Source organism: Meles meles, chromosome 16 (assembly GCF_922984935.1).
Source record: "Meles meles chromosome 16, mMelMel3.1 paternal haplotype, whole genome shotgun sequence".
Taxonomy (NCBI): domain Eukaryota; kingdom Metazoa; phylum Chordata; class Mammalia; order Carnivora; family Mustelidae; genus Meles; species Meles meles.
The window spans coordinates 14,970,827-14,991,412 of NC_060081.1; the positions used below are offsets into that span (position 1 = coordinate 14,970,827).

A 20,586-nucleotide genomic window follows, 5' to 3' on the forward strand; every position below is an offset into this window, starting at 1 on the left:
TAACACGCTCAGAAAACCTGGAGAGGAACAGTAAACAGAGTCACAGCAGAACGCATGCGGCCGGGTGCATGTGTTTGAGCAATGCTGCAACTTCCTCCGCCAGTAATACTCATTTCAGATGAGCTCAGGGTGCCCAGTGTTTGTACAGGTTTGCTGATTTGCATGCTTCTCCAAATTAAAGTGTTTTTGACCTGAGCAAACAGGGATCGAATTGCCGTTTGTTCTCTCTTGAGATACGGGCCTTGTCAGCATGCACAGAGGCTTTGCTGTCCCTGGAAGGATTTCATGACCTCAGGTTCTCAGTTTTAGCCGGAGCACCTGCCGCTTGCAGGGCTCAGAAGGGAGGGGATTAGCTCAGAGGGCAAGTTTAGAAAAAAAACCCAAGATGACTTTTATCACTGGAAATGGTGACTCTGGGGCCTTGAATGAGGCCTCCCACTTGAAAGTGCTGGCAGAGTGTGGGTGGTGACCAGCCGTGTGACCTTGAACAAGTCGCATGAGGCTCCTCTTGGTTCCGGTCTGTGGCTGTGAAGTGGAGGTCACAGCGTGACCTCGTGACTAGAAACAGGGAGTGGGAAAAGCCAGAGTGGGGTAACTGGCAGCAGTGACATTGGCCTCATTGTGCTTGCTGCTCGCATGCTTTGGCCTTGACGTGAGACTTCCCAGGGCTGTGGTCATCGCCTGGATGGATGCACACTCAGGGCCACGTTCTGTTGAGCCTTTGACACATTGTCATCAAGCAGGTGCCTTACCTGTACCTCTAGTGGGTGCTGACCTTCCTGGCTCCAGGCGCTGTGTCTCCTTGCCTGGTAGACATCTTTAGGCCAGATCACTACAGGATGCTTCCATTAGAAGCGTATGCTAATCCCAGGCTGGTATCCTCTCCCCCAGCCTCCATCCTCCACCGCTGGTGTTCCTGCCTCCTGATTACAGCCATCCACCACCCTCTTCTGTCCTCGGCATTCTCGGCCCATCTGTCCCTCACACCCCTGCTTCCTGTTTGGTCAGAGCATGGCCGCACACTCTGAGTGATTGCTGTTCGCCCTCTCACCAGAGGTCTGCTGTCTTGGAATGCTGGGAAGGGGATCAAGAGGTGCGCATATTTGTTTCATCAACAGAAGGCCCATGGGGGGCTTGGGCCATCTGAGCCTTCACCTTTATCTTTCCCTCCCAGGGTACTTCTGCTAGTGTTGCCCTCCTCACCCTTCACCCCCGAGGACATCGTCTTCGCAGGGCAGTAGATGTCCCCACCATGCACTGCCCGCACCCCCTCCTCCACAGGTCAGTGACCTGTTGCCTCCTCTCTGCTCCCCAGGAGTCGGCCAGTGGCAGCCTGTACTTCCCTGACGTGTATCATGTAGAGGTGTTCTCCCTGTCAGGAGAAGACCTCCTGCACTAGGGAAGCACTAGTCATTCTGGGATCCCTTAGAGTGGGGATTGGTAAGCGGCTATGGCCCATGAGCCACAACCAGCCCACGGCTGAGCTACGAAGGTCTTAGCAGTTTTTACCTGGTTGAAACAAAGTCCAAAAAGGAGTGCTAATTCATAACACACGAAATTCAAATTTCTGTGTCCTTGAATAAAGTTGTGCGGGAGCAGGATCGTGCTTTTGTGAATTGTCTTGGACTGTGTCACACTTCAGTGGCGGTATTGAGTCGTGGCCTCAGAGATCATAGAGCCCACAGAACTTAAAATATTTACTCTCTGCCCCTTTACAGAAAAAGTTTGCTGACTCCTGCCTTAGAGCAGTGATTCCCAGTGATTCCCAATGATTCCCAGTCATTTGGGAGAGCTTTTCACTCATGCATTCATTCTTTCAACAAATACTGAGTGAGCACCGAGTGTTACATGGAAGTGTCTCGGTGTCATAGAGAACAACAGTGAATGAAATAGTCTTTGCGGTCTTGAGGCTTCCATTTTCTTGTTGGAAACATAGAAACACAGAACTTTATAGATAGGTACATGGGTATATTATCTGGTAGTAAGTACTGTGAAGAAAAAGGAAGCAGTGGAGAGTGGGTAGGGAGGAAAGAGCGGTGTGGGCGAGCACTGTTAGGGATGGACTGGTCAGGAAGACCTCACTGAGCTGATACCTAGATGAACGGAGGGAGGCAGATAAAGAGGCATTTGGAAGGAGATTCGGCACAAAGACCCTGAGGCAAGTTGGAGAACTTATCAGGGTCCAGAGTGGCTTGAGCCTGGACTGTCTGAGCAGATAGGTGGGCAACAGGCGAGGTGTGGCTGTGCCAGGCCACCAGATCCCTTAGCGTGCACCTCCTGTCTCCACTGCCTCTCTCTCCAGGTGACTCTGCCCACCTGGGGCATTTGAAAAAAATGCAACGCCCAAGCTCCTCTGCAGAGATCCTGATTCAGGAGGTCTGGGGCTCCCAGGCTCTGGGAAGCCCAATGTTTATCTCTTGAGGCTGGAGAAGGTAGACCCTCACTCTAGTCTCCCCCAGCCCCCTGCCAGTTCCTAGTCATTGTTAGATCCTGGAGAAACTTTTCAGGCTAAAGGGCACCATGGGTTAGGAGCTTTTTGCTGCAAGACCTCATGAAGTGCTTGGCTCCTAGCAGGGGCTCAATATCTAAACGTCTGCGCTTTTAAAAAGAGGCTTACGTTCATGCTGGTGACCGTCCTCTCCTATTGGAGTTTGCAGGCACGCCACTTCTTCCACTGCCCTGTCTTTGAAGGACTGTTTATGAGCTGGCTCAGTTCCCCATTGTCTTGTGGGTGGCTGGCGCGCCCCACCTTTTCCTGCATGAGCAGGATCAAGCTGTTTCCCCTACCGTGTCTTGTCAGCTGAGCCTCATCTGCTCCCCTGGCCCCCCTTGCTTGGGGTCCTCCCTGACCATCTTGTGTATGTCGCCCACCAAACAGGTGAAGTCATGCACAGGGTCTTAGCTCTCTCCTCATCCTCAGGCCCCAGTCTTATTGGATGGCTTGCTGGTGGCTGAGCGGAAAAAAAGGATTTTTTGTGAATACTGAAGACAAAGCAAATCCTGCATGGTTCTCCAAATGCGGTCACACTGTCTAATGTCACCAAGCCGAGTCAGTGAGCCCCGGCGTGCTGGTTTGTAAGATGTCTGGTTGTTTGGGATCGCCTGTGGGCACGGTGGGCATATGTGTCTAATAGAGGTGTCTGCCCGTTAGCCGGGCTGGAGAGTAGTTTCCCTAACTCACACTCCTTCCTCTGACTTCGGATAAAAGTCCATGTGCTTTCTAGGTGAGAATGGTCATCAGAATGCCCAATGAAAACACGCTAAAGCATGTGGCCGCCACTTAAAAGGTACAGGTGTGAAATGGAAATGGTTCTGTTTGATCCAGTATCGTGGCAGTACTTAAAATAGGGTCACAGGATTCCTGGCGAAGAACCCTCACCTTCTGTGCGGCCTGGCGTTCAAGGACTCAGAATCTGTCCCCATTCGAAAACATTCTAAATCCAATGTGCCTTTAAAATTTCAAGGTTTTATGGGGGATTTTTGAGAGCTCTGTATGCGTGGTTTTGCCTGGACTTCCAAGGATTTTCCTCCTAGACTTACTGAAATTCGTTCAGGAATGTGGTGGAGACCCACAGGTTTCAGATTGAGAAATTATGTTCTAAAAGGATTTGTCTTGAGTGCTATCTGATTAATATTTAAGAAACCATGTTAGGCAAATAGGGACTATGAAAGCGTTGAATGAGCATTTTAATTTTTTCTTTGTTGGAAAAAGATACTCCTTTTTAATCATCATACTCTTTAAAAAAAATTTCCTGTTTGTTTGTTTTGTTTTTGGGGGGGGGATCTAAATGAAAATATCTATGTGAAGGATTTTCGTGAGCGGGGTTTCCCTGCGTAGCATGAAGTCTGGATACCGACAGAGAATTGGGAAACCAGTGTGCCTCAGATTGTGGGCAAAGTATTTTTAAAATAAAAATCAGAATAAATTAAAATAGCTTGAAAGCTGTGTAAGGGAATTTGGTTTTAAGCCTTTTGTCAATGATAGTGAATGACTATCTTTTTTCAAATACTTTTCTTAATCCTGAGTCCTTGTATGGTATGTAATTGACTTAATTTAGTTCCATTTAGTACAGGTATCTTTAGGGTATAGCTCTTAGTAATTCCCAGCGATCCCACTGCGACACTGTAAGGGGTCAGATTCACTTAAGCAGATTGCAGAATTCTAAAAGCAACATTAATTTTTAATACTGTGTAACTTTTAAACTCTGTGCCCTGAAAGGTTCCAGGCCCGTCTCCGCGGAACACAGGGAGCAAGGCTCCGTAATTGTTGGGAATTGCTTGTGTTTTCCTCCTTGGAATGAGTCTGCAGCAATTTGGCCATTGGGCCATTCTGGAACTTTTCCTGCCTGCTGTTTGTCTTTGGTCTGTGCTGGGTGCTGAGTTCTTTTTGTTCTCTAAAACAAAGCAGGCAGAGCTTTTGAGAGTTTAGAAGGAGGCCAGCAACACTTGACATAAAAACATCGTAAAGATTAATTGGTAATAACAGTTCTGAAGAGAAAAAGTACTAAGCAGGGGATTAATGTAATAAAGTGAAGACATTTTTTGACCTCCTCCTTTCAACTAATTTTGGTGGTTGGCCTGCTTGTGTTTGCTCTTGCAAATGTGAATCAGAAACGCCTCACCTTGCAGGGAGAACCATCTGTAAACTGCCAGTTAAGAAGTGTGTTGTGGGTGCTGTGATACCTCAGAGGGCTCCTGATGTCCCCTGGAGCAGGCAGGGAGGTCAGGGAGGTTTTCCCAAGAACATCACGTTCAGGTGAGGTGTGTGCACTTCTGGCCAAGGAGAGCCCTGAAGATGAAGCTGCTTTAGGGAGGGTGGAGGCTGCTAGTGGACAGGGGTCTGTGGGAGAAGCCTTACATGGAGGTCTGGTTAGTGAGGAGGGGAGAATGAGGTTCATGAAGCTCTTGGTGGCAGGGGGAGGTGAACTGGAAAGAACAGGGTGAGTTTCCAAGTGCAGGGAGCGAATCCAAAAGTCTGAGCAACAAGAATAGGATTGGTCGTTAGCCACGTATGGCCATTATTACCTCTTCATAAAGGGCGGCAAAGATGTGGCCATGGGCAGCATTCCCTGGGGTGGATGCCAAGGCCCCCACCTGCTTCCCAGGGGAGGGACGCTTGCGCAAAACCATGAGGAAAGGGAAGAGCGCTCAGAGCCCTGGGGTCTCTACTTCAAGGAGGGAGAAGACACCCAGGAACAGGGACAGCCTTACTTGGTCTTAGGTGGTGTAAGGGATGACAGAAGGATCGAGAAACATCTTTGTGAGACAGACCTTTTAAACTGACTCAAGAAAAGGCTAAAAAGAAAACAAGAAACTAGTAACCATGGAATGATTGGAAAAGGTTGTCAAAAGGCATAATCCACCGTAAGGCATCTTAAGGAGTGGTTAATTCAGTCCACAGCCCGAGAGGGATCCCTTCCTGGTGTATTTTGACAAGCGACAGAATCCTAAAGCCAAAATGAGGCGATGTATGTTTGAGGAACACAGTGAAGAACAGTGCCTGTGAGGTTTGGCAGCTGTGGGTTCGTCCACAACAGCAGCTGTCTGAGCTGACCGCTGACCCACGGGTTTCCAGGTCTTCTGTGGGGAGGGGCATGGCATTCAGCAAGGGTTTGGAAATCTTTTCCCTCCTTTTTAAAAGGCAAGGTAAGAACATGTATAGATACAAGGAAAGATAAACAGTTGCATCACCATTTAAATGGTATTTTGACATCTTCAAACAGTCTTATTCTAGGTGATTTTTAGTAATGGAAATCATACCGCATATATATTTTCTCATCTGAAATTGTCATAACTGCATTACCATTTACAGTGTATTTTCATAACCGTAATTTTTTAACCAAGATATAATGGACATGGAACATTTATATAGTATTATATTAGTAACATATGTAATATTACGTATTAGTTTATATTATATAGTAGTTATTATCTACTTATATATTATTATATATATTTATATACACAGTGTATATTGTAAGTAGTTACCATCATCACCACACATAATTACACATTTGTGTGTGTGTGTGTGTGTGTGTGTGTGTGTGTGATGAGACCTTTTAAGATTTACTCTTAGCAACTTTCCAATAAGCAATACAGTATTAATAACTAGTCACCGTGCTGTACATTACATCCCAGGACTTACTTGTTTTGATCACTTTCACCTGTTTCCCCTACACACCCCCTGCTCACTTCTGGCAACCACTAATCTGTTCTCTGTATCTATGAACTTGGGTTATAGTTTCCTTCTGTTTTTGACATTCCACATATAAGTGAGATCATCTAGTATTTGTCTTTTCTCTCTCTGACTTATCTCATGTAGTTTAATGTCCTTGAGGTCCATCCATGTTACCTCAAGTGGCAGGATTTCCTTCTTTTTATGGCTGAGTAATCCATTCATCCATGGATGGAAACTTGGGTTGTTTCTGTGTCTTGGCTGTTGTCAATAAGGTTGCAGTGAACATGGGGGTGCAGATATCTTTTCAAGTTAGTGTTTTTGTTTCCTTTAGATAAATACCCAAAAATGGAATTGCTGGATCATATGGTATTTCTCTTTTTAATTTTTGAGGAGCTTCCTACTGTTTTACATAGTGGCTGCCCCAGTGTACATTCCCACCAATGGTGCATGACTTTTTCCTCCTCTCTGCATCCTTGCCAACACTTGTTATTTCTTGCCTGTTTGATAATAGTCATATGGAATTTAATGGCTTTCCAATTTCATTGAATGGCTGTATCATAATTTATGTAGCAGTTCCCCAATTGTAGGATTTTAGGTTTACTCCCTCCCTCCCTCTCTCTCTCTCTTTTTTTTTTTTTTTTTTTTAGGTAAGTAAATCCATGATTTGTGAAGGTGGCTTTCCTGTGTATATGTATATCCTGAGGTTAATACTCAAAAGTAAGCTCACATGGTCCAAAGTTATAAACATTATTTGTTTTAATGAATAAGGAATGTAGTATGGGTTTCCCATTTCTTGCTTATTTGCCACTTTTATTTAGTTATTTATTGCTCTCTTTTGTATCTGTTGCTTACTACTCTGTTTGGAGAGGAATGTGATTGTATAGAATCAGCAACATGTGATTTTGCAAACTGAATCCTAGTCCGTAAACATTTATTAAACTGCTACCGTGTACCAGGCAATGACAATAAGAAGATGGCTGGGAGTAGATCCTAACCTGAAGACATTCCTGAGCTCACAGAATCATGGTCTTCAGGGCTGGGGGGTTGGGGTGGGGGTTGTTTGCATTTGCTCTCTGTCTTTCTCTAACACCTAAGAGTATCTTGCCTTTAAGAGTTATTCAGTATTTGGGGAATGACTACAGGAGGGCTAAAGAGGAATGAGTACAAATATTAGAGACACTCGCTCGTGGGAAAGGTTTCTTTATTAAATAATTCTCTGTTCAGTAATTTCACGTGGTGGCTCATAGTCTACGTTTTTAAAGTCATCCATGGCAAAACTTCACTGGGGCAGCTGGGCTGGTTTATTTACGTTTATTGAGCACCAGCTGTGTACACATGAAACCCGCCCTCCAGGTATCTGTAATCAAAGAAGCAGGCCAGCAGATGAGAAACTAGACTCCAAGAGAGAGGTGGGAAGTGGGAGAGAAAGGATGGGCTTTCCAGGTGAAATTAAGCCACAGCATCAGGCCAGGCCGTTATCTAACCTGTCTGGGTTTTGGTTTCATGGACATTTAAAGGAAGAGGCTAGACTGAGCCCTAGGATCTTGTTTTCAGACATGCAGTTCTTTGATGCCTGTGACTGGCTCTTCCTCAGACAAAGGTTGGGAACATGCTGTTTATCAAAACACAAATATCGTTGAACTCCAGACCCCAAAAGAGATATTCCAGAATTAAAGAGATGTAGTAGATCCTCTTTTCACTTATTTAGTAGGACTTAATACTTCAGAAGTGTTCGTTTTGTTTTCTTCCTGAGCTGTAATTTAGATTCCTTAGTGCACTTGAAAATATTGGTTAAATATTAAAATTGTACTAGTTGGAATCCTTGAATATCACGAAGTTAAATATTGACCTATTTTCTTCTTCTTTCCCTTCCAGCTGTGTGGGGCAACTTCGTTAATATGAGGTAACTTTTTTTTAATAACTTGGATGTTGTGGTTTGGTTTTATAGAAACATTTCAGTCATTACAGATAGACTGTAGGTGGCATGGGCTAATTGAAGAGTTCAAAAATGAAACTTTTTTCTTTTTTGCTATTCACACCTGAGCTTTGTCTTTTATTCTTATGGAGATTCTCCAGGAATACATCAGATTTTACTATTTACTCAGGGAAAGCCCATTTTTACTGGCTGGCTCCTCTGCATTGCCCACCTCAGGGTCCTTTTGTACACCAGAAAGGGTTGACCCTAGCTTCTGCCCTGCTAAAATGTGATTGTGTTCCTGGGAGGCTTGAATAAGCATATGGTGGGGGTGGGGGCCTTTTGAGAAGGGGGCATCTTAGGAAACCACGGCTGGCCCCAGGCTCTGGGAGCAGATCAGTAGATTCTGAGGCCACCTGTTTATCTCAGGACTCAGCCCTGTGCTTTGTGATAAACGTAGGAGGGACACTCGGAAGAGTAAAATCCTGTGTTGAGATTCTTAAAAAAAAAAAAATTAATAAGCATTCATTGTAAAAACAAGTCTGCTGCTGTTAGTACAGATTTACATTTAAAGAAAAATTTGTTCCACTTTGTATTCCTTGGTAGTAAAAATAAGAGCAGCGATCACAATTGCGGTGCTGGCGGTGGGCTTGGCTGTCAAATGCCCCTGCACTGGGCTACTAGGGTGAAGTGTTGCTGTGCCCCCGCCAGGCCTTTCGTATGGAGTAGATTTTGCAAGGTCAGTGAGGTGGTGTGGATCTGATTCCTGCCACCCGGGCGTGAGTATCTCCTGACAAAGACTTTCTGTGTGTGGCTAGGAGGGGTGCTCAGATCCCATTTAAAGGAACTCTTGTTTTTTTACTTGGCAAAGTTCCATTTTGCTTCAAATCCCCAGGAAAGCCCAGCAGAGAGACTTGGACTCCTATAGACACCCTTCCTGCCTCCAGTTTAAAATCCCGTGTTGAGCATAACTTGAAAGTGAGATTATTTTAGTGGGCTAGAAATAACCCTTACAAAGTAGAGGTGAGCAGGTGAGATGTATTTGAGATTTCCTTTCCTCCATTGTCTTCCATTCCTCGGGTGCACCCCCTTCTGGAAGGAATCTGGAACCTGGGACTGATGCTTTTGGGAAGGGGAGTGGCAAGATGGTCTGCAGCCTTTGGTGTGTGTTGTCATTTGTTCAGAATTAAGTCTTGAGGTCATCAAGCCTCTCAGTGGATCTCAGTTTCGCAGCTTTCTACTCAACAGGTCTATCCAGGAAAATGGTGAACTCAAAATCGAGAGCAAGATTGAAGAGGTTGGTTCCCTTTCCTGTATTTTGCTCCTGTTTTTTGTTATGTTTGTCAATTTCAGTGCCTTCTCTTGTGCTTGTACCTTTCTTGTGGAAGCCTGATGCTAACCCGTGATTTTGGAAACATCGCCTCAAAAATTACTCCCTTATTTAGAGGAGCCTTTCCTCTGGGTCAGCATTTGTCCATTTGATCAAGGTGTGACGTGCTGTAATTTCTACCTCAGAGGCAAAATGGATTTACGAGTTTGTCTGACTTTTCAAATGACCTTCCCAGAATTTCTTAGAGAACGAGAAGTGGGTACCTTCATCAGGAATGGAGGCCAGTGCGAGCATCCGCTCACCCCAGCAGGTGCTGTAAGGAGAACCGGCCCAACTCAGATGCTGGGACTCAGGGAACATGGGGAGTGTCCATGTGCACAGATGGGGAAGCCCACACCTGCTCACGGAAAGCTAGCTCCTCTGGCTGATTATCTACCTTCTACTTAAAAATAATTGCTTGTAAAAAAAAATAATAATTGCTTGTGTTTTTAGTCCGTTAATTGTAGACATAGGTACACAGCTGTAACATGGGCTGCAAGAGGAGAAGGGGAGTCCCTTATTTTGATCTGAAGCCAAATGTCACAGTGGCGGGGACGCGCTTAGATTTTTCTTGTCCTTCTGCCCCAGCTCACAGTGTTAACACACAGGGATGTGGGTCTGCTCATAGCCTGCCCTCCATTCGTGTGCTAAGCAGATGATCTGGAGATAATGTACAGAAACAAGAGATTAAGCTTTGAGGGCAGCACTGAGGGGATTCTTTCTTCTGAAAAGAAGGCGGCGGTGTTGAACTGCCTGAAATGAGTCTCAACCACCTTGCTTGTTGTAAGGAAATGGAAAGGTTTATTTTCCCAGAGACTTAAGTGTCGGTGGAGTTAAGAGTTCCAGCATGCAGTGTATCACCTTGCTTCTTGACTTGTGATTCAAGTGATACAACGTAATTTCAAAGTGGAAGTGGTTAGAAGAAGTTAAAATCTGTTTTGCCTGATGTCGTGCCCATGTGGAACATCAGAGAGGGGGGAAGTGGTGGAGAACTGTCTTTGCTTCAAAACTGATGTTGGTTATTTTTGTTTTAGATCGTTGAACCACTGAGAGAGAAAATCAGAGATTTGGAAAAAAGGTATGTGCACTTTGGGAGGTTTTTTTGAAAATACTTCTATCTTATTGACTTTAAGTCAGTATCTGATACAAATTCATATCAACTGTATAATTAATTCTTTTTTTAATCTATGTTATTCCTTAATATGAAAGATACCAAGCACTTTCATACTTTCAACACAGAAACTTTTCTGTGAGAAGGTAGATGTTTACTGTAAAACTTGGATGCAATGTTTTTAAACTTTTTTTTTTTTTTAAAGATTTTATTTTATTTATTTGACAGAGAGAGATCACAAGTAGGCAGAGAGGCAGGCAGAGAGAGAGGAGGAAGCAGGCTCCCTGTGGAGCAGAGAGCCCGACGCGGGGCTCGATCTCAGGACCCTGAGATCATGACCTGAGCCGAAGGCAGCGGCTTAATCCACTGAGCCACCCAGGCACCCCAAACTTTTTTTTTTTATTGCTTTTGTCATTCTGAACTTTCTTATGAAAGCTATGGAAGGTTTTTTTGTCTCTAGAAAAAAATTATTTATTTTAATAAAGTTATTTTTTTCAGGAGTCTTCCTGAAGCCCAACAACACAGATCCTGCATTAAAAGTCCTTCCTCTATTACCCTCTCTCAGTTTGATTTCTACAAACTACAATGATGTAAACTAATGGCCACATAAATTTTTTGTTGGTTTTTTGTTTGTTTGTTTTTTTAATTTATTTGACAGACAGAGATCACAAGTAGGCAGAGAGGCAGGCAGAGAGAGAGGGGGAAGCAGGCTCCCTGCTGAGCAGAGAGCCCCATGCGGGGCTCGATCCCAGAACCCTGGGATCATGACCCGAGCCGAAGGCAGAGGCTTTAACCCACTGAGCCACTCAGGTGCCCCCCTTGTTGGATTTTTTAACCCTGATTTGAATGATACTCAAATAGTCCAAACATTAGAAGCAGAGAGGCTCTAAGGTGTTGTAATCTTCCTTTTCCAAATTCTGTGACTTTCTCAGTTCCTGCAAATTCATGGCATACAAATTGAAGCTAAGCCTTATTACTTTCTTTTAAGTTATGCAGGGCATTTGTGTGGTTTCTTGCATATATTGATTAGTCTGGGAGAATTCCAGAATAAGAAAATAAAGCTGGAGGACCTAAAACCTAGTACTGTGTGTAAGTACTATAAGAAATTAGGGTCAGTTATTTGCTTGTCACCATACATCAGGAAGGTTCCAGAACTGAGTCCAGATAAAGTAGATGGAAAGGAGGAATCATACAATACAGTGGGAACATATTTGAATCAGATGCCAAAGCAAGTTATGCCTCCCTTTTTGTCGTGGTCTTCCACACCCCCCAACTCCCAACCCTCTGCCTGCCATGTGTGTCTCTGCTGCACCCATATTCCGTCTCTAAAACAGTTGAGCTCCAGGTGCTAGAACTTTTTCCCTTGAGTTTATTGGGGAAACTGTGTGTCCAGAGTTGGTCTTCAGAAGTTTAAAAGAGAAAAGTAAAAACATTCCCCCAGCATTTATGTAATGTTTTGTTTGTTTTGTTTTGTTTCTTTTCTTGGGATGAGTTGAGATGATCTGCATTGGGATTGTAGGAACCTTTTGTCAAGCCCAGATTAAAAAGGAGGAGGTGGAAAGCCAGTTTTTCTTTGGGTTCGGTATTTTCAGTAAATGATCAAAGAGAACTAAGGTGGAGAAGAGTCATCAAACAAAACATGTTCATTCGTTTTCTTCTTGTCTTCAACTGGTAGTTCATATATCCTGTCAGGCAAACTTAATTTCAGCTCTTACAAGACAAAAAGTTATTTTATAACAGATCATGTTAAGTAATACAAATTTGTTATTTGTCCTTTAAATTTTCTTGCCATCATTGGGCTAAAATTAAACTGTTTTATAACATTACATTGGATGGGAGCCAGAAATCCTGCCTTCAGTAAGAATGGAATAATTTGAGAGATTTTAATTAGAAACTAAAAATTGTGTATGGTAAGAATAACCCACCAGGTTTTATGTTGCCCACCCCCCCCCAAAAAAAATTGCTCACCACTTATATCTTTTTTAGAGAGTAATATTTGTGAAAAGTGAATTAATTGGATAACTTCCCTAAGGCAATGGTTTACACACATGATCTCTTGAAATTGGAGAAGTTTATGATTCCTTTTGATACTTTTGTGATGTTCTTTGTTTTTTTCAAATTCGGGAAAGTGAAGCACAAGTATAAATGTAATCTTGAAGAATATACCAGTAAGTTGCTCTTACCAGACTGAGAGTTCCCTTTAAGATAGGTGCGGAGGTTAAGTGTTTTCTACTTATGTCTGCTTTACTAGTTACTCATCCTAAAATGGTTCTCGTCTCTAGGTTGGTGAGCAGGTAGGTGACAGATGAGCCGAGGTTGTTGTATTAGCTAGAAGGTCAAGTATGGGCATGCCTTTGTGGTAGAAATCAATGGAGCTCTGTCTGGTTTTATTTTTCCTGAGTGATTTGTATGAATGATAAGAATGATCAAACACCCACCTTGACACGAGCGAGATAAGAACGTGTACTGGACTATGTTGTCTTGATGTGCGTGTCATTTGCGGGCAAAGTGACCCCCAGGGAATAAGGATTTTTTTTAAAAGGTAGGGATTATATGTATACAGGAAGAGAAATGGGAACAATGCCATTCTAGAAGCCTGAATAAGTGGGTTATGTGAGTTTTTTCTGTTCTATACTGTATCCCCCATTTCTTTTTTTTTTTAAAGATTTTATTTTTAAAAGATTTTTATTTATTTTATTTATTTTATTTTATTTTTTATTTATTTATTTGACAGACAGAGATCACAAGGCAGGCAGGCAATGAGAGAGAGGAGGAAGCAGGCTCCCTGCTGGGCAGAGAGCCCCATGTGGGGCTCGATCCCAGGACCCTGGGATCTTGACCTGAGCCAAAGGCAGAGGCTTTAACCCACTGAGCCACCCAGGCGCCCCTGTATCCCCCATTTCTTAAGAGTTTGATTGCCTGCCACTTAATTTCATCTCAATATCTTTTTTTTTTTTTTCCATCTCAATATCTTTAAATGTTCTGTGAATAAATAGCAAGTAATGATGAGAATTTAACTTCTAAGTAAAAATGCTTCTTGCTCGCTACCTTCATGAACAGGAAGGTTAGAGTCTGGAATGGCATAAAATGATTACTAAAGGATTAATTTTGAGTGGAAGGAAGAGATCCATTATTCAATTCCTTCTTCATTTACCTCCCTTGCTTATCTTTCTCACACTCAGAAATGCAGAATGCAGGCTTCACATGGGCAAGGCCTTGCCTCTCTGTGTTGTTTACTTCTGTATCCTCAGTGTGTGGCACAGAAGAGGAGCCCCCCCAAAAAATTCCTGAATAAATGAATGGATGGATAAGCCAGTACACCGTTGCATAGGGTTTTAACCCACTTCAGGTCTTTAAAGAAGCATGTGCCTTTCCCTTGGCCACTTTGCCCAGTGCTGGTAAAGCGCAGGAGGGGAAGTCTCAGTGGTGTGCTAAAGGCGTGGCCCAGCTAGCATCACAGCAGAGTCACGTCATACAGTCATCATACAGTCCCCTCACACAGTCTCCTCAGGGTCATCTCATACAGTCCCTTCACGCTGTCACCTCGGAGTTACCTCATGCAGAGTTACCACTCAGTCCCCTCATGCAGTCCCCTCACGAATTCCCCTCATGCAATCTTCTCATGCAGTCACTTCACACAGTCCCCTTACGCAGTCCCCTCATGCAGTCACCTGAGAGTCACTTCACACAGTCCCCTCAGAGTCACCTCATCCAGTACCCTCACGTGAGTCACCTCACACAGTCCCCTCATGCAGTCACCTCAGAGTCACCTCACCCAGTCCCCTCACGTGAGAGTCACCTCTCACAGTCCCCTTAACTGTCCCCTCAGAGTCACCTCACACAGTCCCCTTAACGCACCTCACACAGTCCCCTCTTGCAGTCACCTTAGAGTCACCTCACACCATCCCTTACGCAGTCACCTCACACAGTCCCCTTAACGCAGTCACCTCAGAGTCACCTCACACAGTCCCCTCACACACCCTCCCAGCTCTGTCATCCGTGACTGCAGGAAGGCAAACAGTGTAAGTGCAGACTGAGGAGGACCCTGATGGAGCTTACCCCTGCTCTTATTTCTGGCTTCTCTAAGGAAGAAATGAGGGTTGTAAGAGAGTTCTTCCAACAGTTTAATAACTTGATCATATGTATGAAATCTGAAACTTGGTTGCTACATGTTGAAGAAGAACAAAGCAAGAAGCCCAGCCAGTGTTTTGTTTTTTTTTTTTAAGATTTTTAGCACACAGTGTTTGAAGTAGGTTTATCAGTCTGTACTCCACATGTGACCGTGTGTCAGGCACTTACATATTTCCTTCAGTTTTGTTGACCTGTATTTCCTATAAGAAAACTGTTTGGTATTTTCTCTCTGGAATAAATGGGTGACAGTGGGCAGGTGGGGAGAGGGTCAGCCTGAAAGGAGAAAGACACCGTAGGTGCGCCACATGGCTGGCTGTGGAATTTGGGATTGAGGCCGGATGGTGGATATGAGGCGCTCAGAGAAGAGAATGGATGTCCGGGCCATGTGAGGGGGGCACACAGCCAGTGCTGTGGTTTGCTTGGCCACCCTCCAGCTGACTGATGGAGAAAGTATTTGGAGTGACAAGAAGTGTCACTTCACAAACAAGGCATCTGTCAGGCTCCCAGAAGGCTTCCACTGTTCGAGCAGGAAGAATGTGCCCTGCCCCACAGCCGCTGTGAGAACATTCACTTGGCCATTACCCTGCTGCCTGTGGTGAGGACAGCTCCTGGAGGGCAGCCCTCTGGGGAAGGTGCTGTGATTACCTTTTGACAGCAGGAAGCCCTGAGGTGCACAGAGCTCTTGGGGGTTTGAGTCACAGAACTAGTAAGGGGGGCGGCCAAGGTTCTCACTCACTCCTTCAGATTTGTCCACCTGCCTGCCTGGTTTTGTAGTCTGCAAGGGGAACTTGACCTTTGGAGAATCTGGAAGCTCTTAATAAGGGAATTCATCTGCATGGTAAAAGAAAGCCCTCCTGCCCCAAGCTCCAATTTAACCATGTTTCCACTCGTGCAAGAGATGAGAGACACCTGCTTCAAGGTCTTCTGTCTAATCACCTGTCAGAGTCTGTTCAGTTCAGCGACCATTAAGCAAATGCCTTCTGTATCCCAGCTGGGATGTAGAGGGGATGAGACAGTGCCCTCGGCACCTCTCCAATTAAAATAATGACTATAAAGTTGGTTTCTCTGAATTTACTAAAAGCACTTTTGTTCCTAACTGAACCGCTTAACCACTTTAAGAATGGATATTTAAAATCTGCATTTATCAACTCCCATTTGATCTTTAATCTGCTGCTTGTACTGCCCTGCTCCCGAAACATCAGTAGGGGTTGGGGACCCATGGGACCTTTCCTGGGGGGAAGAGGCATTATAAGGTGAGACTTAAGGTGGGTTCAGAGCAGACCATGGGAGGCGGAAAGTGCCGCTGCCCCGCCATTTTGTCCGGGGGCACCGGTGCAGAATGAGGAAACAGGCTTAGTTAGTTTTTTCTTTTCTTCCCCTTGCAAGGTACGGTGTCCTGCTTTGGGTCTGTAACTTCACACAGCTGCTTTCTTCCTCCCAGACCTCTCCATACAGCATTGTAAGGAGGCACCACCTCCCTTATTTTATGTTAGCTCTGGCTGTTCATAGTCTGTACCTTGGTAAATTTCCCCTTCTCCGAGATGGAATCTACCCTCAGCTTGATTCCACACAAGAAGCCGGTTGCATATTTCTTGAATTCAAATGAGCCGATAACTGCTTGGTTTCTACAGCCCTCACTTGGAGTGGATGGAAGTAGTGGACAATAATAATGCCACAATCTATCTTTGTTTTGATGGTCGTAGAGAAAATCCTCACAGGAGAGGTTTGACTTTTCTATATATATAATATATTTCTATATATTATAATATATAATATATAATATATTATTATATTATTATTTTATAATAATATAATAATAATATAATAATATAATATATAATATATTATATATATATATTATATAAATATATATATATATATATATACCTTACTTTTGGTAGTGTCATTCTAAGTCCATTAATTATTAAAGAGACAGAGCAAGTGCATTCTAGATACCATCCTAAAAAACATTTCCCATATAATGAATGTTTTGTGTAATTAAGTATTGCTGCTTGTTTTTCTTTTTTTTTTTTTCCTCCATTTGGGTGGGCATTGTGTTTTAAATAAAACCATTTTTGAATTGAAGCTCTATTAAAATGGAAATTTGGAGTGTTTTCCTTTTTCTGGCACTCACAATCAGGACTTAGTTTGAGGTCGAACCTGGATTCATAATTGGCAATTTTTTAAGGAGCAAGTAAGAAATGGAAGGCAGGTGAAGATATAAAACCCTAGAATGCTTAAATGTGCTGTAAAACTATTGTAGATGTCACTGGATTTTACCAAGTAATATCCTTTCTTCTTTTTTCCCGTCTACTGTGGCTTTTCAGTTAAAATTTTGTTTATAAAAGGAATTTGTTTATTACAGCTCTATATATCTATGTGTATGTGTTTTTTTTAAATATCATATCCAGTTGTGTTTATGTATAAAAATGATAGAACTTGAACTTTCAAAGCAGTAAACTAATTTTTTTGTGAGAAAAAAAGGTTATGTTTCTTAAAAATGAAAATAGATTTGGTTTTTGAAAAAAAAATATATAATAATATAATAATATAATATAATATTATATTAATAATTATATATAATATAATATATAATATATATTATATAATATAATATAATTTCTATAATATACAAATATTTATTTGTATTTATTCTTTTTCTCATCTCTTCTTTTTCTACAGCTTCACCCAGAAATATCCGCCAGTAAAATTTTTATCAGAAAGGGACCGTAAAAGAATTTTGGTAAGTTTGTACATCTGATTAATATTTATAATATCAAAAATCTGGTTTTTTAAATAGAGGTATAATTCACATACCATAAGTCACCCATACAGAATATACAGTTTACTGGTTTATGGTGTGTTCACAAAGTCCTCCGACAGCACTCTATTCTAATTCCAGAATATTTTCAACACTCCAGGGAGAAACCCCACCCCTGTTGTCAGCCATCCTCCTCCCCAGGTCCTGGCAATCACTGAAACTACTTTCTGTCTCAATGGATTTGCCCATTTTGGACATTTCCAATGAATGAAATGATACAGTATGTGGTCTTTAGGATCTGATTTCTTAAATTTATAGTAATGTTTCTAAAGTTTATCCATTCTGTAGCACAAATCAGTACTTCATTCCTGTCTGTGGCTGGATAATATTCCATATTATGGAGGTACCACATTTTGTTTATCCATTTCATCAATTGATGGACATTTGGGGTTGTTTCTACTTGGGAGGCCGTCGTGCATAATGGGGCTATGAAACATAGGTCTACAAGTGTTTTGCAGACATAGTTTTTCAGTTCTCTTGGGTCTATACCTAGTGCCACCGGCTGTCGAGACGAATCATGACCCATTGAATTGTCTTGGCACACACATCAAAAATCAGCTGATCATACATGAAAGTATTTTTTTTTCTAGACTTGTAGTTCTGTTCCATTGACCCTCTCTGTCCTCATACCAGTACCACTGTCTTGGTTACTGTAACTTTATAGTAAGTTTTGAAATTGGGAAGTGTGAATCCTCCCACTTTGTCTTCCTTTTCAAGATAGTTTTGACTATTCTGGATCCCGTAGAGTTCCTGGTAAATTTTAGGGTTAGCCCATCTGTTTGTTCAAAGAAGCCACTTGAGATTGCAATACAGACCACATTGAATCTGTGGATGAATTTGGGCAGTGTTTTCATCTTAATATTGTCTTCCGATCCTTCAATACAGGGTGTCTTTCTATTTATTAGGTTTTCATTAATTTTTTTAACATTCCTTGTGTAGTTTTCAGAGTATAAGTTTTACACTTTTGTTAGATTTATTCTAAAGTGTTTATCCTTTCTCATGTTAGCATAACTGGAATTGTTTTTTAGTTTCAATCTTATGTTTTGTATTGCAAGTAAATAGAAATACAATAGATTTTTGTATTTTCTTATACCCTGCAACTTTGCTGAAATCATTGGGTTCTAATAGTTTTGAATAGATTCCTGTGGATTTTTTATGTACTGTTCAAGATTATGTCATCTGAGGTTATGGGAAATTTAACTTTTGGCTTATTAGGAAGGATGCTTTCTAGTTCACTTCCTTGCCTAGTTGTCCTGGCTAGAACCCTAGTACAGTGTTGGATAAAAGTGGGAAGAGCAGACATCCTTGTCCTGTTCCTCATCTTAGGATCCAGAGGCTGATGCTCCATCAACTGAGCCAGGCAGGCTCCCCTCATGTACTCTTAAAAGGACTGTGTATTGTGCTGTTGTTGAGTGTTCTGTAGACATCTGTTAGGTCTAGCTGGATTGCATGTTTTTCAAGTCCTTCTTTTTCTTGCTAATCCTAATAGTTCTGTCCGTTATGAGGAGTGAGGTGTTGATGCCTCCAACTATTGTCAGAATCTCGAGTTCTTCCTTCAATTCTCTCAGCTTGTACTTTGTGTATATCTTGGGTCTCTTACTAGGTGCCTGAATGTTTAAAACCCTTATATCTGCTTGATGGTTTGATTCTTATCATTACAAAATGCTCCTCTTTATCTCTAACATTTTTTTTTGTTTTAAAATTTATTTTGTCTGATATCATCATAGCCACTCCAGCATTCTCACTGTTTCTAAAAAAGTGTATGTTCTACTTTTTCACATTCAGCACATTGTATCTTCCAGTCTTGTGTGTTCCCTTAAGATTTAGTATAGCTGGACCTTGTTTTGTTTTGTTATTTTCCAATTTGGGAGCCTTTTGGGAAGTTGGCTTAATCCATTCACATTTAATGTTATTATCAACATAGTTGGATTTATAACTGCCATTTTATTTTGTGTTTCCCATATGCCTCATATCTTCTTTGTTCCTCCAGCCTTCCATTTTTCTTTTCTTATGCATTAAGTAAATCTCTTCTTATGTGACATTTGAATTCCTCTAATTGTTTTTTATGTATTTTAAAAATTCATTTTGTTGCTATTTATTCTAGTGCTTACCATCTATATTTTATCTCTGGATACTGTACTTCAGCTTTGTACTGAGTTCCAGTGAGCTACAGAAATGCCACTCCCACATAGTTCTGTTACCCAACCCTTCTTGTGATATCATTTCTCTGCATTCTGTGTATCACTTTAGTCCAAGTTACAAACGCCACAGTGCATTGTTATAATTATTTTGTATTTTATTATTTTTAAATTTTATATCTTATAAATAAGCTGAGGGAATACAGGAGGGAAAGATATATTTACAGAACTTGTTACATCATCCTTTTCATCTCCCTGTCTAGTTTCCTTCATTGTTCCTGTGGGTTTGAGTAAACTTTTCATGTCATTGCCTTACGGCAATACAACTTTGCTCCTACTTACCCTCTTCATGCTGTTGTTGGCAAATGTATTTTTTTTTTTTATTTTACAGGGCAAATAATATAGTAATATGCATATTATTTTGTACAGTTGTTTTTGTTGTTGTGGCAGTGGTGGAATATACATAACACAGTTTATCATTGTGTCATTTAAGTATATGGATCTGTGGGCTTTAAGTATGTTCACGTTGTTGTGCTATACAGCTTGGTCTTTAAATCAATCAAGAGTGGAAAGGAGAGCGTGCCATTATATATTGTCTTTTATAATTACCTAATTCCTTTTTTTGTTCTTCCCCTTTTGTTTCCTCTGTGGGAAACAAAATGCTGCCTGGGATCATCTGGCTTCAGCCTAAAGAACATTGTTTAGTTTTTCTTATATGCCGGCTATTGGCAATAAGTACTCTCATTGTTTGTGTATCTCTTTTTGTTTTTCAGTTTTAGAAGTTTGAGTTCAATCTAAAATTCTTGGCTGACAGTTTTCTTTCTTTTCTTTCAGTGTGTTACCCCACTGCTTCCTCTGCTCGTTGAGATAGACAGTAGGCTTTTGGTCATGTTGAGGGTCCCATGTGAGTGAGGAGTCCTTTC

The 20,586-nt window shown here is 42.0% G+C and overlaps 1 protein-coding gene across 2 annotated transcripts in view; it reads left to right on the plus strand.

Moving 5' to 3' along the window:
* UXS1 (UDP-glucuronate decarboxylase 1) overlaps positions 1-20,586 on the plus strand; it is a 90,190-nt gene that overhangs the window by 17,991 nt on the left and 51,613 nt on the right. The window contains exons 2-5 of one of the 2 annotated variants that reach the window (XM_045981367.1): positions 8,054-8,081; positions 9,327-9,390; positions 10,497-10,540; positions 17,387-17,447. In XM_045981367.1, the coding sequence (XP_045837323.1) occupies positions 8,054-8,081; positions 9,327-9,390; positions 10,497-10,540; positions 17,387-17,447 (197 nt within the window). The remainder of the gene's footprint in view (positions 1-8,053; positions 8,082-9,326; positions 9,391-10,496; positions 10,541-17,386; positions 17,448-20,586) is intronic. The other variant, XM_045981369.1, reaches the window with a different exon arrangement.